General features: G+C 42.2%; 1 protein-coding gene across 1 annotated transcript; it reads left to right on the top strand.

Moving 5' to 3' along the window:
• The first annotated feature begins 2608 nt into the window (after positions 1-2608).
• LOC128271719 (uncharacterized) lies at positions 2609-12259 on the top strand. The gene is made up of 8 exons (XM_053009378.1): positions 2609-2932; positions 3432-4567; positions 4649-5489; positions 5567-6356; positions 6577-7135; positions 7221-7888; positions 8388-9051; positions 11301-12259. The coding sequence occupies exons 1-8, from the start codon at positions 2609-2611 to the stop codon at positions 11830-11832; spliced, it is 5514 nt and encodes a 1837-aa protein (XP_052865338.1). The 3' UTR covers positions 11833-12259.
• Positions 12260-16771: the final 4512 nt, after the last annotated feature.

The raw sequence follows: 16771 nt of genomic DNA, 5'->3' as shown, positions 1-16771 counted from the left end.
GTAACCTTCAGCAACTCGATCGTCCAAAAAGTTTTCAAGAAAATGGGGCGTTCAGAAAAGATGATAGAGTCACCTTCAAGGGAACCAAACTACTTTTGAACGGTCCATTGTCACTGGTCACCAGGCACTGGAGAACTGTTGTGCGGCGTTAATAGCAAGGGTAGTTGAGGGAAAATGTTTGCTTTTCCTGCTCCTCCTCTCTCTGTCACCTTGATACATTCTCAACTCTCACATTTTTGCATGGAATTATAATGTGTCGGCAGTGAGCAGTGTAATGGTGTTTTGCTAGTTTTGAGTGTTGCTGTTTGCGCGATTGTACCCATGGCTACTTCGAGTCTTGAAAATTCGATTTGAAAATCGCTGTTTTCGATATTGTACTGATAAAAGATTTGTACGATTTGATAAAAACTTATTGAGAGTAAAGCATAGTCGAAAGAAGAAAAGAAAAATTGTCGTAGAGGGCATTGTCTTGCACTTTAGAAATGTCTCAAGTAATGATTTTTGTACGAGAAATTAGGTAGCCATCAAATAAATTCCCAAGCCAGCAACACGCGCCAATGTTCATCGGCAAATGGCAACACCACCACAATCAACGAAAATTCAACATTGAACACAGTTTCGTACACTTCGTCTAAAGTAACGACACAGCACTCAATACCACCACGTCCGTGCTCTCGGTGATGTATGAAGAAAATGCTCAGTTATACTTCATCAATTGTTTGCAGGAATTATTTAAAGTTACACACACAGTTGTATTTTTTATAATATATAATTGTACAACAAATATATCTTATCCGGCAATTACAATCGCCGAGCAGTGTTAGCATGCAACCGTGTCAATGTTGATATCTGTTGCTTATTGTAACGTTGTATTTTCACGCGCGGGGTTATTGGCACCGCGCCAACATATACTATTCACAAAGCCAGCGAAAGAAAGTGTGTATAATAACATATATACACGCACACATTAATGCATACTGCGTATGTTTCTATCCACGTTTTCCCGAACACATTAATAACATTTTTTCCTTCACTGCACATCTCTCACTCACTCTCTTTCGCGATCTTCATAAACCGTTGTTGTTATAGCCGTTGTTTCTTCAGCTGTGCTCCTTTCTAGCTCTTCCGCGTTTGTGCACACATTGTACCATTTTGTGTTTCATTTTCTTTTCTTCTCTCTCTTGTCTGCTGAGTTTTTTCTCTTTTGCACCATGCAATAAGACTTTCGTTTTTTTGTCAGTTTTATACTTTCTTTCGTACCTATTGTTTCGTTAGACACGGCATGCTACAACGTTCAAGGGCGTTTTTGACCAACATCTACTTCAGACGATATTGATAGGTTTCTCTTATGCATGCCAATCTTACAATTAATCTACGCCCTGTATCAGGAGATAACGATGGTTTGAAGCAAACTCCGTAATGTTCATCATAACTGAGTATCAGTCACCTATGTATAGTATTTTATTCTACAGGGTGATCCAGCAAGTGTTTTTTTTCATTTGGTTATAAAACAGAAACGGCTTAATATTGTTCAAAGGTTGAACATTTATTCGAAATGTTCATTCATCACAATTATTTATAAAATACAATTTTGGTTAAATGTCCATCACGATTGGCTTGGCAGTAGCCCATTCGATCGACGTATTTTTGAGTACATTTTCGATTGTATCGGGTCCTATTTCGGCAATAGCAATTTGAATTTGGGTCTTGAGGTTGTCAATAGTTGTTGATTTGTTCGCATAATATAAATATCGATTGTGGTTGTCGTTGTATGGCACGTAGCGCTGCTCTGTTGAAACCAAATGCCGTTCAACTTCTCAACTTCAATCTCGTGGAAAAACCAATCATCCAAAATCCGCACCAAACAGTCAGTCTTTGTGGGCGCATTGGCTTCTCTTGCATGATATGTGAGTTTTTCGAACCACAATACTGTTCATTAACATAGCCACACCGTGGTGGAAATGAGGTTCAGTGAAATGTGATTTTGACGAATAATTTGACGACCTACCACTTTGGCAAAAAGTTTTTCATATTTACATAAGAACACTTGCTGGATCATCCTGTATATTGTCATCTACACCTATTCATGACCGTCCAGGCATCACTCACCTTGTTGCGAAATAATTCATAGCACTCGTCAATTATTACATCAATGAGCTGTATTTCCTCTTGTAGCAGAACCGATAGTGCATCGGTTAAGGTTACTAAGGGACGACGAAGTAAATTTGGCGGCCTTAACTGTGGATAAGCTATTTTGCGAAAGACTTAACTGTGGATAAGCGACGAGCCTTTCAAAAACCAGGGTTCGATTCTGACTCGGACTCCCAGATTTTTGGCCATGGACACTGTGTGCTCAGCGCCAATTGTACTGTGCTTTAACACTGGTTATCCTCTTGTTACTCTTTCCTTACTCCTTACATTACTTTACTCCTTAAATCCAGTCCGCGAGGACTAATGAACGATCCAATTTCGAAAGATGTGTGCCGAAAAACAAATGCGAATGATTTGGAGAAGTGTGTTATTGTGTTGTGAATCCGCGGTCTATTACTAAAAACGTATAGGGTGAGACAGATTCAGCCCAACGCCGCTTGTGTGGGTGTAGTGAACGATGAAGAAGAAAAACGCTGCTTTGTTCGAGTTGCCACCTAAGTGCCCAGCACTAGCTGATAAGATCAGTGGTATCTTCGGTTGGCGGCACACTTATCAGGTGCACCAGCGCCAGAAGGGAATACCTCATGGCAATCAGTACATATGCAAGAGTTACTCGCTTAATCTGCCCCGGAAGGGTGGGGTCAGTGTTGATGGCTGTGGTAGGCAGCTGTCAGAGATGACGGTTTTTGCTACATTACCATCAGGTATCGTTAGAAGCAGCAGCAGCGACCGAAGGCAGATATACCCAAAATCGGACCCACCTACCTTCGAAAGAGTAAGCGTCACTTTTCTACATCTGTAGGAAAAGAACCTCCCTCTCTAAATTACCAACCTTTGGGATTGTCTTTTTAAACTGAGTATTTCTTTGCTTTCGGTTGTCTAAAGATGTCTCATTCTTGTTTGTTTGTATCTGCTTTGCTTGTCATTTTATCTAGGGGATGCGATATACTATACGTTCCAGACTTTGGAATTAAAGCTGATAAATCTATGAAAAAAAAAAACTAAAATTGCTTACTTTGAGCGTTCATTGTGTATTGAAGTTTAATATTTAATGAATTAAATGAAATTAAGTATTCAATGAATGTGATTGCGAAGATGATATAGTTTACTCGCATGTAGTATGAATCATAGTTTAACGTCTCTAATTTAGTACAAGCACCGATGCTATGGGTACAAAATGTTTATGAGTTAAGCCAAAGTCATGAGAATGAAAAGGCAGGCGATATCTAAAATTATCAATTGAGAACCGAACCTTATTTTTTTTATATATCTCTGTTTAGAATCCAGACTCATGGGTTGTGGTGCACCATTTGCAGTCACAGTCGGGAATCCTGGACCCAGAAGACTATATCAGAGATGTGGCGGATGATCGTGAGGAAATCATTGCCAGCTATGAGGACGCCGCTGGTCCCGACCCGGGCGTGCAACAAGGAGGTGGCGATGGAGCTAGTGGTAGCTCTGTTGGCACAGGAAGTCCAGACATTTTTCAAGTTGGTGGTGGAAGCGGCGAACCAATTATTGCTGTAGAAGGATCTGGAGTAACAGGAGTTGGTGATGGAGTTGAAAGAGGAGGAAGACTGGCGGTAGGCAATAGTAATGTGGGAGGAACGAATGGTATTGTTGGCGCAGAAAAGCACGTCGTCAATGTGACTGATGCGTCTCAATCAAATTGCGCTGGCAGTGTTGGTTTGACGGTGACTTCAAGCTCATCTGGAACGCACATTTCTACGATCAACTGCTCGTCTGGTGTTTCTTCAAGTGCTTGTGGTGGTGCTGGATCATGCATCGAGGTATCTGCCAACGAGACTTCTCTCTTGGGGCTCGGTTTGCAGGTTCGTCGCGGTAGTGAACCATCATTACACCAGATTAATGTCACCGATCAGCGAAGTCCGCTGTACAACTTGAACTCTAACGGCCACGATCAAGAGACGACCAAGCGGTGGTCAGCTGCTCCTGTGTGTCGCAGTGACGATGCGTCATCCCATCTGTCAGCCACCGGTGGTTCCTACTTAGTGTCCCCTGAATGGAACGTGCCAGAGGAAGATTCGTCAAACTCTTCGCCACCACCGCCACAGCCATCTTTCAATCGATCTGGTCGACTGTCGATGCAGTTTCTCGGGACGGAGGCAACTGCCAGTGGCTACCGGTGGATAGAGGCAGCCGAAAAGGCGGCAAACAATAACTACCAGCATCACCAGCTTCAGTCATCTCCATCCTATCATTATCAGCAAACGCAGCAACATTATCATCATCAGCACCAACAAAACTACAGTCATCCAGCGCTTGACAATTGCAATGGCGGCAGCAGTGTTAATAACTGTTTTAGTTCCAAATCGTTGCCGCGCGAGTCAACGCGCAAGGAGCCGCTTGGCCAAGCGAAAGCATCCGTCTACGATTCAATGCGAGAAAAGGAAAGGTGAATGAAAAACACAGGAAAAAAGGAAAAGTACCATTAAACTAATAATGTTTGAACTTAACATCTTTTTTCTTTCGACAGTGAAATGCTACTGGTAGTGAATGAAGCGGGTGGCCCGCTTGGATTGACGGCGATTCCGGACACGGAGCGCGGAGGACTACTGGTACAGAGTGTGGAGCCAGGTAGTCGGGCAGAACGCGGACGGTTGCGACGCGGAGATCGCATACTGGAAATCAATAGTACCAAACTTGTCGGGCTTCCGGAAGGTTCTGTGCAAGAGCATCTTCGGAAGAGCCTTGCCTCGACTGAGCTACGCTTGCGGGTGGTACGAAACAAGATTGGCCAAAGAGAAGGGTCTGATAGAAGTGGTGGTGGAGAAATTGGTTCGTTTGGAACATTCGGCCGGCTGGTGACCGGTAGCAGTGGATCACGGTATCAACGACGAATGAATAACAGCAGCGAGAGAGAGGCTGCTAAATCACAAATGATCGACACAACTGATGAGCCAGTGGCAACAAAGGTAGCAACAGTATCGCCGAACCGAAAGACACCGGGTAGTGGCCAATCCACTGCTACGGTTAGCTTACTACAAGCCGCGAATACCCGCAAGCTCGGCAAACGTATCGAAATCACGCTTACCAAGGGGGACCACGGGCTTGGTTTCTCGGTAACAACACGTGATAATCCGGCCGGTGGTCACTGTCCGATCTATATTAAAAACATCCTGCCAAAGGGGGCTGCCGTTGAGGATGGACGCCTCAAGTCTGGCGATCGCCTGCTCGAGGTTGAAGGCGTCCCTATGACGGGTAAATCTCAGACGGAAGTCGTATCGATACTTCGTGGCATACCGCACGGAGCTACTCTTACGTTCGTTGTATCTCGCCAACAAGAGTTAGCAGTTGATTGTAAGGAGCGTGAAATTGTAAGTGTTTTCCTTAGAACTTTTTTGGTTCATTTTGTATAAATGCTCTTCTATTTTTCGTGTTTATTTGATTCCAGGGCTTCAGCATTGAAACTGAACCAAAGAATTCACCGCCAAAACCGCCAGCGCCAGTGATGCCAAAATCGTCGCTGAAACAACACTCAACCTCTGTGGCACGAGTTGGAGAAGTGAACGGTGCTGGTAGAGGCAGTAACAACAGCGTTTCCAACTCTTTCGATGCTACCGCAGAGCGAAGCACCCGAGGAAGCAATTATCGATCGCTACCGAAGCTTGGCGCCGGAGCTAGCGCAGCGTCTTCTACGGCGTCACACAAAACCCCGACTGTACAGAAACGACCATTGGCCTCTATTCTCAAATCGGCCTCCACCAATCAGGTAGCCGAGCTACTGCAGCAACAACAAGAGTCGCTACTTGGCGATATTGGAGAAAATGGCAACGGCAGTGGCAAAGGAAATATGACAGTCTGTGCCAACACTAATGGGTATTTCGGCAATGGGTCATTGGTCGGAGCGGCGTGGAAAAACCGTGAAATTCTAACGCTTCACATCCCTGTGCACGACACAGAAAAAGCGGGACTAGGTGTGAGCGTTAAAGGAAAGACAGGCTCGTCTGGAAGTGGCAGCGTGGGTAACAGTAGTAACAGCAATAGCTCAACAACGAATGGCAACAATCGAACGGACGGTGATCTTGGAATCTTTGTAAAGAGTGTCCTACACGGGGGAGCCGCTAGCCGAGATGGTCGTCTCAAGATGAACGATCAGTTGATGAGCGTGAATGGCGTTTCTCTTCTTGGTCAATCAAACGCCGAAGCAATGGATACGCTTCGGCGTGCAATGCTGCAATCTGGTATGCATTCGATACTTTGACGCGTTAACAATGCTCTTTCGTCTGATGTATTTTTGTGTTATTGTTCATTTTCCATAAGTCAATTACATTAAACAAAACTAGTCGCTTAATTTTGACTTTAACATTTATTAAAGACATTAAGTCAAAAATAGTAATTATTTGTCATGGTTGTTTGATACTATTCGTTCCAATTTTTTTTATTTCTTATACCTTGGTATAGGTGGTAGCTATCCAGGGAAGATTATTTTGACTGTAGCGCGACGCATCGGACGCCCAGTAAGCACTGGTGAACTTCTCGATGCGATGGAGTTTCGCACGATGGTCAGCAACAATGAGCAACTAGAATCTGGCAATGGGGGTACTACAGTTATCTACCTTAGCCAGGACAACCAGCATCAGCCTCAAAAGAATTCGTCTGATGAGAAGCAACAAGCAAAACGCTACAGTAATCCAGTTCTCGATAGGTTAACGGGCGGTGTTGGCTCTGGAGATGGCGTAGGAGTCGACAGCACCAACCAAAGTTTGATGCAAAAACAGAACTACCAACCATTGCATTTGGGCAGCTTAAATAGTGTCAATGGTAGTCACAATACTCCGTATAATCATTCTTCGCTGAACCAAAGAGTGCTGCTACATAGAGGTGCAGGTGCAGGAGCACTTCGGAACGAAAGCTACTATATGGCGACCAACGACCATTGGAGTACAACCTCTTCCGCTACTAGTCTCAATGGAAGTAACGCAGCGGTACTTATTGAAGAAGATCCGGAACCTAATTCGCCGTAAGCTAATAGAAAAGTTTAGAGAGAAGCGAAATTACAGGATTGGTTTTGATTTTTTTTATCCCGTTTCTCCGTAATTCCGTAGCACCTTCCAATTGATGATCGGTCGGGCAAATGTGGAAGGTGGTGGAAAAACTCCTGCTGGCGACGGAAGTACATCCACACCAATCGGTAGTAGTGCTGGAACGAAGGGAGATACAACTTATGCCAGCCAATTATCTCTTGAGACAAACCCGCCGACGGCCGATGCTTTTAGTCGCGATGCGATCGGCCGTCGTTCAATGTCGGAGAAGCATCACGCGGCGATGGATGCACGCGAAACTGGAACCTATCAACGTAATAAGAAATTACGAGAGGAGCGTGAAAGAGATAGCCAGTTGCTGCTGATCGGCAGCGGTACCGGTGGAAGTGGATCGATGGAATCAATCTCTCATGTGGCACGAATGAACGGTTTGAAATATAGTGGTGCAGTTGGAGGCACAGTCGGTTTGAATTCGATAGTTACGACTGTAACATCCGCTGCACATCAACAACAACAGCATCAGGCCCTATATGCCGAGGCCCAGGATCAGCTAAGCGATCTTGGTCCATCGCTCGGTATGAAGAAATCTTCTAGCCTCGAGTCCCTGCAGACTATGGTGCAGGAGATACAGATGGCAGACGAACCACGAGGACCAAATGCGTTGCGTACACCGCGAGGCCGTGGACGCGAGGAGATTTTACGGGCTGTAGTCGAGCAACCCCCCGAAACGCGTGAGTTTTGTTTTGTTCAATTTGGGCTTCAATTGGTGATCGAGAAAAGCTGTCACCAACGATCATTGTTATACGAGGGCTGTTGAGACATTTGAATTTCTCCGGGCTAGGTATGTTTGATTTTCAATTTTTTTTCGAATTTCCTCCCGTTTTCACACAAATGTGTTTATTGTGTGAAACGTTTTGTGCGTTTTTCACTCAAAATTTGATAAAGATTCTTTGCCATTCATTTCTTGGAGGAGGCAAACATCGCCGATGAACGAAATCTTGTCCAAGCAAAACAGCTGTCCAAAATTGACTGATTACTCAAAATGGCCGCACTTTTCGCCATAAGTCACTGACATGTGTAGCAACCTAACGCAAAAAATAAAAAATCAAGAATCGAAAATACGTAGCCCGTGGAAATTCAAATGTCTTAGAACTTTTTGAACAGCCCTCGTATGTATGTAACAGATTTTTAACATTTTATTTCTTTTATGCGGTATCTTTTGCTTCTCAGAAGCCAAGAAGCACTGGCTACTGGAGGACGCATCGATGGCCATTTCCACCGTCGGTGTGGAGCATCCAGATGGTGGTTTTGCGGTTACGCGCAACAGTCCCTTCCAATCGTCGTTGAACGATGGCAAAGGGGTGAAACTGCGAACGAAAAAGGGTGGTGGTTTGCTCCGCGGTATCGGCCACATGTTCCGCTTTGGCAAACACCGCAAGGATGGCATCATGCCCAGCAGTGCTACCAACGATGTAATTGTTGTCGATTACACAGGTTCTACGCCCTCGTCGGCTTCAACTGCTTGGAATGGAGCAGGAAAAAGTGGATGTGCTGGAAGTAATAACATTCCCATTAATGTAGCGGATGTGGGTAGCAGTGGTGGATCAAAGGGAATAGGTGGTGCGAATGTCGGAAATAATGGAAGCAACAACGGTACGGATACCGGAATATCCAGTACTGCGCCAGTTGCTGTTACTTCCCGGTACATTGTGTACGAGCCGAATTCGGTGGAACGATCTGCTTCTTCTGGAATCATGTACGGTCATCAGCCACCACACTATCAACCTCCTCCCCCGCCACCCGTAGGGACCACAACTTCTATCCATCACACGGACGTATTTAACCATCGTTATTCGCACTACGTAAATTACGAGGAACTTCAACAACAGATCAGGTAGTGTTACATGTTTTAATGCCGAATATAATCACTGCTCAATGCCACCATTCCTGTCCAAGGCCGCATCGCTTATACTAACAGGTTTTGAAATTACTTCTTTGGAGAAGAAGGGCTTTTTGGATATATTTTTATTACGCAAATAATTGTGCTTTTACCGTTATGACTTAGCCTCGATGTATAAACCACCTGCGCAACATATATTTTTCCCTCTCTCATCTATTTTCATATATGCGTAATGGATGCACGGAATCGATGGTTTGGTGGTAAAGTTTCTATGTTAATAAGACACTTGCCTCGCTAAACCTTTAACATAGCCTTTAACACCTCGTTAAACCTTTAACACCTCGCTAAACCTTTGCTTTGCGAGGGGTTAGTGATAGTGAATAGTAAAACGTAAGCAAACGATATGCTGCTGTGTTACAAATACAACAGTACATGCTTTCCTATGCACAATATACTTTCCCATACGCGAAAATGCTATAATTTTTGTACTATGTATTATGTTTTTATGGTGTTTATTTATATATGGTTTATAATATGGTTATATATAATATGGTTTATATATGGTTTTATAATGTATAATCCAGTTTTTTTATTGGTTTTTCTTTGATACTTTAGAGCGCCTTTTATGGCTTGATAGCTACTGTTTAAGTATATTTTTGTAATTCCATCATATTTTATTATATAAACTGCTGATCTAAAAAGAAATCCATTATTTTCACGGATTAGTGATCGATGTCTTAGTGTTTGATATCTCGTAAAGTATCGATCGTACAGTTTCAAATTTAGGCTCGTTTTAAAGCTGATACTTTACACTTAAAAAATGCTTTCATTGTTTTTTGTTTGTTCCATTCGTTTGTGAGTTACCGGGTGTTAACAATGGAAGTCACAATAGAGAAGATTCGATACATTTTACATTTTTCCTTTGAAAAAGGCGAAAATTCAAGCTAGGCCGCTGAAACGTTGCATGGTGTTTATGGTGCCAATACTTTAACAGTTAGCAAGGTGAAATTTTGGTTTCGTCGACCCATTTCAGTTATTTTTTATGTTAAAGCCAAGGTAGACACGTCATCGAACATGTCGATAAAACCACAGAAATAATCAATGTTAATTGGCATATTAGTAATCAGAGCATAGACCAGAAGCTAAGGATTAACCATTAGACAGTTTAAAGCCATTTGTTTGAAGTGTTGACAAAGAAGCTCGATGTGTCGGCGCCACCCTATTTACAGCAAAATCGATGAATCGATCAACATGATGAATCGAATGGCCATCTGTGCAATTTTGGCCAAACGGAACAAAATCGACCAATTTCTTAAACGAATGGATACTGGGGATGTGAAATAGGATACATACGATAATATTATGTGAAAACGATCGTGGTCTAAGCGTGGTAAAGCAGCTTGCAGGGTGGCCAAACCAGGTCTCACGGCCAGGAAGGTTCTACTGGGTTTATATGGTGGGACTTGAAAGGAACCGTTTATTATTAGTTACTTCCGTGTAGCCAAACACTAAATTCAGATCTGTACTGTCAATTACTGCACCGTTCGAAGCTAGCAATTGACCAGAAATGACCAGAATCGGCCAAAGGAAGAGGTTTTTTGTTCCATCAAGATAACGAAATGTCACACACGTCTTTAGTAACTTGCCAGAAAGTCCGGGAGCTTGGATGGAAAGTTTCAATGCATCCACCGTACAGTCCGGACCTTACACCAAGCTATTGACACCTTTGACGCGCATGACAAAATTTTCTGAGTTATGAAAATCGGAAATCAAAAAAGGGTGTGAAAATGGATTGCTAGAGTTTTTGGCCAATAACGACTATGCCTTGTACAAGAAAGGCATTTTAAATGTATTTTAAAAAAAGGCAACAAATTTTTCAACAAAATGGTGCATATTTGTCGCAAATCGGACCATTGAAAACCTGTTAAATATAATTTTGAATTTCACCCAAAAATAATGGATTTCTGTTTAGCGAATCTAATATATAAATGATATTTCATAGTAACTGAAAAGTAGCGAGGATTTAATGTACTTTGTGTAAACTCGTGTTGTAGTGTCTTGTAATTATTTGGAAACAGTCACATGGTTATGGTGTTTGGTTAAGTTATGGTGGTTTGCTATGTTTAGTTTTGTGTTTGACAAATGGTAATGGTGTGATAGTGAATAAAAGCTGCGTACAAATTCGATAACTATAGTTTCCGTGTTACTCTTCTCATAACTCATGACAATTTTCGTTTGGATAGTCGACGACATCATCACTACCACTCGCAGCGTTCGGCTCGCAACAATCCGCTTTTTGATGACCAACAACAACTGCAATCTCTTCATCATCACAATGTCGCTAACGCACCGCAGAACCAGAGCCTACCGCAACAAAAGTATAAGAATACCCGTCCCGTTTCGAGTTACTACGATGGTCTTGGTGGAGGCTATGAAACAATTCCTTACAATGGTTCTTTAGCCATCTCCAAGGGCAGTAATAATAATAGTTGCAGCTCACACCGTAAAGGAGGATCGTCCATCAGTAACAACGCTGCACTTACAGTATCGTCTACCAGTAATGGCAGTAAACAACAGGAAGGGACAACAAGTAACAATAATCATCGTCAGCACCACCACCAACAACAGCATCATACTAGCGACTGGCGTTCTGGGGCATCTGTAGCTTCAACAACCACCACTGCACCCGGTGGTACCGGTGGTGGATCCATGCGCAATCTACGTGGACCATTCGTGACACAGGTGCAAATACAGAATCAGATATCTTACGAATAAAGAAGAGTAATCCGAAGAAACATTCCTAGACTACCTAACCTAACGACAAAAACCTCTCGGAGATGTTCTCCATACGATCATTTTCGGCGCAGCTACTTTTCGATTTGGATACCGTCTTTACGAAGAGAAGAGAGGAAGCATTTTCGGTGTATGATTCGTATTTTGAAACAAGCTAACAAAACTGAGCTCAAAAAACAAATGCGAATAGTAAGAAATGTAATATGGTCAAACCGGAAAATTTTTAAATTTCAAAATCCAATTGTTTTCTTCTATGCCCATGATGCCCATTGACGGGAGCATTATATCATTCCTCTGTGAATTTTGTACTTTACTAATATTTCTAAGTTTTACATTGTAATATCTAGCACATTTCTCAACTTATTAGAACATGCCTCACTATCTTAGTGCAGTTAAATGCATTAGTTAGAAGAAAATACAAAGCTCTGGAAGTTGCTGTAAAAGCCTCATTTCGAACACATATGTGAAAATACATACGTTATTGTTAAGATGTAAATAACTGTACTTAACATAAACTTGTAATGAAGCAAATAATATAGTAAAATACGACACACAGTTTTGAACCATACAAGGTTGCCCAATGTGTTATTCGGAAAATGCTACTTTTACGTATTAAATTGCTCCGAGTATGAACAAATTACGATATACATATATAAAACCATTCTTTTAAAATTTTGAACATTTTTCAACCAGATTCAGCGGTAGAGAAAGACTAACTGCACCTTCGTTAAACCAGTTTCATTCGCGATCAAACGCAGTTATTTTTGTTGGAAGGTTTTGTTTATTCTATCGATTGTATTATTAATTACTAATTCGAGTACTTTGGAAAATTGAAAATGTCATGAAAATACCAGATCTGGTTGTTTCGGCAAAGGCGGACAAAAAGAACTTTGCACAAAAACCATAAAACAGAGGCTCAAGGCGCCGCCGAGGTTAATGGACTAAACTAAGTTCAGGATAGCAGAGCAAAATTTCACAAGAAAAAGAAACGTCCGAGAAACAAAGACTACAAGAACTAGAGGAAAACAGAGTGCGCTAGGGACCAAAGCGGTACCAGGTCACCGAAAAAACTTCATAGCTAAGGTGCCAGTACAAGGTTGGAATTCTTATTAGTAACCAGCCACAAGTCGTGATGGGCCCATTTGATGAACCATTCAATGACCAAGTTACCGAGTAGCCAGAAGGTATACTGACGGACACATATTTGCTTCTGCCACCGTGTATCGAGATCCGAAGGGCCGTTCGTCGACTATCGAAGCCATCGACGGGATTCTAGCCGAGCTCATAACAAATGGAGTAGAGAGAGAGAGAGAGAGAGAGAGGGAGTTAAACAAGAATAATTTCTTGTTCAAAGAACAGAACAGAACACACGAATAATTTCTTTGATCAAATCAGAGCTGGGGTATGGGACAGCAAATCGATGCCTTGTGACTGGAATCTCAGTACCACCTACCTTATACACGAAACGGCGATAGGGTCATGTGTAGCGACTATACGTGCTCAATACCGCCTATAAAATCTTCTCCCTCGTTCTGCAGGAGTGACTAGTCCCATACGCTGAAGAGATACCAGGCTGTACAATAAATTTTGCCGTTATATATGGAAAATACAATTTTATACTTTGGAATAGACTTTATTATTCAGTATAGCCTCGCTGTTCAGTATAGTCTTCCTGAACATCAATACACTTGTTCCAACGAGAATCCAATTTATGAATTCCGTCCTGAAGCGAGAATCTGGGAGGGCTGCAAAATACGCTTCTCCAGCTGTCATTTGATGAAAACCGCTTTCAACGCATAATTTTTTTTGGGTCTGGAAACAGATAGAAGATGCTATGAACCAAATCTGGTGAATATGGTGGACGCTCCAACAATTCGATTTATGAATTTTTTCCATTGTCAAAATGCTCTTGTGACAAAAGAGTCCTGATAAAAGAGCATTTTTTTCTTCTGCAAACCGGGTCTTTTAGCACGAATTTTTTTCTTCAGTCAGTCTATAAGGTTACAATAATATTCAGAACTTATTGTTTTACCAGTTTGCAAGTAATCCACAAACATAATTCCTTCCAAATCCCAAAAAGCTGATGCTAACAACTCCTTAAACGATTTCTGAACAAGAACTGGCGATGGACAATTTCTGACACGACACTTTCAATAACGAATATTTCCATAAGTTTCATTTGATAAAAAAAAATGAAATAATATAAAAAGGATAAATCACTGCACGATAGATACTTGATTTTTGCATTGTAAAAATACTTTGAAACGTCGATAATAAATGGATTGTAAAGAATTAATTGACGGATTAAAATCAAACTTCACATACGTTCTTATGAAGTGTACCAAGATAACAACCAAAATAAGTTAGTAGCAGCGCTATTGAACCGCAAAACTTATTTCAATACCACAGTAGTTGGTAAATATCGTGGAGGATTCCGAAGAAGAAAGTTTATCTCTGATCTGATTAAAAATGGCAATATACTCAATATGGCAAAAGGCCATAATTAATAACGGCCAATATGTTTTTGATTAAAATTGATTTCACGTTCTTACGTGATTAAGATTAAAAGGTTCCCTCTTACGATTAAAAGGTTCCCAAAAGTACAGAAACAACGCTGATACTTTTTTAGTACGCAAGCACTCCCTCGTTAAGCACTGACTTGATTAATAAAAAATGAAAGACGATGGAACTGCAACTATTTTAAGTAAAGCCGAACGGATAGCCAACCAGAGCACCCCCGCGTAGTTAACAAACAATTAGCGTTTACAGCTTGCTCCATCACGAACAAACTGCATGACGATGGCTGTCAATAATAACTCTACATAAAAAAGACAACACGTAAAAAAACAGCGTTTTCAATTTTTCTTGTGCATATGACGGTATTTATTAGGTGTGCAAATTAATTAGCTCGGGTTTACAATGGATGGCGTTACTCACTAAAAGTCACAAAGTTTTTTTTAATGAAATATTGGTTTGATAGCTATTGTCATTACGTATCTAACACAGTAGGTTTTTTTGATAAAGTGTAAACAACTCCTTTTACAAGCATCTGAAATTGTAGAGTTTTGTTCCTGATTAAGTGATTTCGCGGAGAGTACTTTTTCATGACTTCAATATGAAGAAAACTGCTACCGAACTTGCAGAAATGTTAGGAGTTGACCACATAATAGTTTCCAAGCGCCTAAATGGGAATGATTAGAAAAATGTCTTATGGGTTCCACATGAATACCACATGAACAAAGAGACATTGAAAGAAGGACAACCGTTTGCGAACTTCGGCTTGCACGGCAGAAAAGAAAGGGGTTCTTGTAACGATTCATCACTGGTGATGAAAAGGGGAGCTATTACGAGAATCCTAAACACAAAAAGGCCTGGATACAGCCTGGTGAACCACGTACATCTCAACCAAAGCGAAGTATTCTGTTGAAAATTGCGTTCCTGCAATGTAGTAGTTCCGGCAGCACTGCCAGTCGGCAGTACGGCCAGTCGGCAGCACTGCCAGTCGGCAGCACTGCCTCTCTCATTTATAGCCACATATGTCAGTCGCGCTAAAACTCTAGACAAATAAAGTCCTATTAATTTCCGACCTCGCGAAACCTGCTGTCTGCAATTATTCAACAGGTTATGGGCCCAGACCCACGTGGAGAGAAAAGTGTGAAAAGCGTAGTATCAGTATCAGTACCAAAAGTAAAAGTGTTAAGTGAGTTGTCATAAACCCAGAATGGGAAGCGACATAACATTCGCCAAGTTGAACGGCCGGGGTAATTTCCCAGAATGGGAAAAGAATATGCTGACGTTCTTGCGGACGCGCGATCTATATCTGTGCGTGCAACCAGCCCCCGCTACAGAAACAGACGCTGGCAAGCTCTCGCGAGCTGTCGGGTGGCTGTTCCTGTCTTGCGAAAGTCACATTACCCACCACTTTGGTAAAGACGATACGGCACTGCAGATCTGGCAAGGATTGCGAAAAGTCTTCGCAGAATCAGGCCAGAGCTTGCATCTGCAAGCAGTGATGACGCTTTCGCACACTTATCGCGAGGAATGTTTATCGAACGAGGAGTATATCGGCAAAATGTTGGAAGCGTGGAGACGCTGTACTGAGGTCGGTATACATTTCGAGGACAATATTGTGGCACTATTCATCATCGGTAATCTGGGAACTCAGTATGAGGCATTCCGTCAAAGTTTGATTGGAAGTGGCCAGAAGATTACAGTTGAAAGAGTCAATGCAGGACTCCTTGAGATGACAACGCCGGTTAAAAAGGAAAGTAACGCGGCGTTCTCAAGTTTGCACAGTATGAAGGGACATAGAAAACCCAGTGTGGCTAACAATCAGAAGAAAGATCTTAGCCGGGTAAAATGCTTCAAGTGCGGCCAGAATGGTCATTATAGAAACCAGTGCACCAATTCCAGCGAACAGAGAGACAAAGCCCTGCCAATATTCCCGGAAGCCAAAACAGCGATAGCGTTCAAGGCTGCAGTTGGGGATAGCAAGACAATAGAATGGCACCTGGATAGCGGCGCGTCGCGGCACATGACTTCCGAGCTGGAAATTCTGAGAAACGTTCAGCGCACCGACGGATTGACAGTCACAATTGCCGATAACCGAATTATAAACGCCAAATGCATGGGTACAGCCAATTTAAGTTTCGCAGGAAGGCAAATTACGCTGAAAAATGTGTTGTATGTTCCGGATCTTAATTTTTCGCTCATTTCGCTCGACCAGGTATCTCGCTCAGGCTATAGAGTGGTGATAGAAAATGGCATTTGCCGATTTCTCGGAAAGCAAAATGAAGCAATCATCGATGCGACATCAACAGGAGGCATTTTTAAAATTGTAACGGGCTACGAGAAATGTTTGTTTGCCAGAGACTCAGAGTTAATGGAGCGGCATAGACAATTGAGACCCAATAAGGCCGAG

This window comes from Anopheles cruzii, chromosome X (genome assembly GCF_943734635.1).
Source record: "Anopheles cruzii chromosome X, idAnoCruzAS_RS32_06, whole genome shotgun sequence".
NCBI lineage: Eukaryota > Metazoa > Arthropoda > Insecta > Diptera > Culicidae > Anopheles > Anopheles cruzii.
The sequence above is the reverse complement of the archived record's forward strand: the minus strand, read 5'-3'. Positions and strand labels throughout refer to the sequence as shown.

Bases quoted from the DNA above. Each gene is read 5' to 3' on its own strand.
- LOC128271719 (XM_053009378.1), top strand. From the start codon at position 2,609: ATGAAGAAGAAAAACGCTGCTTTGTTCGAGTTGCCACCTAAGTGCCCA. The intron at 6,357-6,576 runs GTATGCATTCGA...ACCTTGGTATAG, and splicing joins GCGTGCAATGCTGCAATCTG to GTGGTAGCTATCCAGGGAAG. The intron at 9,052-11,300 runs GTAGTGTTACAT...TCGTTTGGATAG, and splicing joins GAACTTCAACAACAGATCAG to TCGACGACATCATCACTACC.